The sequence below is a fragment of the Empidonax traillii genome, unplaced genomic scaffold (assembly GCF_003031625.1).
Source record: "Empidonax traillii isolate 1590-97213 ecotype Southwest subspecies unplaced genomic scaffold, ASM303162v1 scaffold723:size436081, whole genome shotgun sequence".
NCBI classification, from domain to species: Eukaryota; Metazoa; Chordata; class Aves; order Passeriformes; family Tyrannidae; genus Empidonax; species Empidonax traillii.
The window spans coordinates 368,959-369,549 of NW_020955916.1; the positions used below are offsets into that span (position 1 = coordinate 368,959).

The 591-nt window shown below is 46.2% G+C and overlaps 1 protein-coding gene across 1 annotated transcript in view; it reads right to left on the bottom strand.

Annotated features, from left to right (window-relative positions):
• The window catches only part of KLHL34 (kelch like family member 34), a 3,026-nt gene extending 2,739 nt beyond the window's left edge, over positions 1-287 (bottom strand). The window contains exon 1 of the mRNA XM_027900402.1: positions 8-287. Within this exon, the coding sequence (XP_027756203.1) occupies positions 8-152 (145 nt within the window). The 5' untranslated portion in view covers positions 153-287. The remainder of the gene's footprint in view (positions 1-7) is intronic.
• Positions 288-591: the final 304 nt, after the last annotated feature.

The window sequence follows — 591 nt, forward strand, 5'->3', positions numbered from 1 at the left end:
CTGGAGCATGCCAACAAGGACTTGTGTGCAGGGAACTCGTTTTCTTTCACTTTCAGCAAAATATCGCACAGAAAGCCCTCTGATCTCAGGCTCTGGTACTGGGCAAGCACAGCAGTGCAGTGTGCTTTGCAGTAGGACAGGAAGTAGCTCATGGTAGACGATGCAATGCTTTCCCCTTGAGTTATTAGAACTAAAATGCAATTAGTTATTGAAACAGCTGCCTTACTCAACAGCCATTCCTTGAATGCCCAGCAGAACTCCAGTTGTTAGAGAAAAGACCAACCAAAAAAAAACCCAAAAAACTTCAGTCTCTTTCCTGGCATAGGGGGACAGTTAGTAGATTTGTAGTGAATTCAATGCATTCCTTTATAGAAAAAACAGCTGAATGTCATAACAGCTGCAGGATGCTTACTGTTCTCGCCTCCACAACTTGTGCAAGGATGAAGAGTCCGCAGTTCTGCTGAGCACTTGCTTGGCTGGCCATCAGGTAACAGATGAGGGAGCTAGATGACAATCCCAATAAATGGCCCTTCGTGTCTGCTCAGTCGTGGCCCCCGACCCTTCTTGCTCCACAGGCAGATCAAATTGATC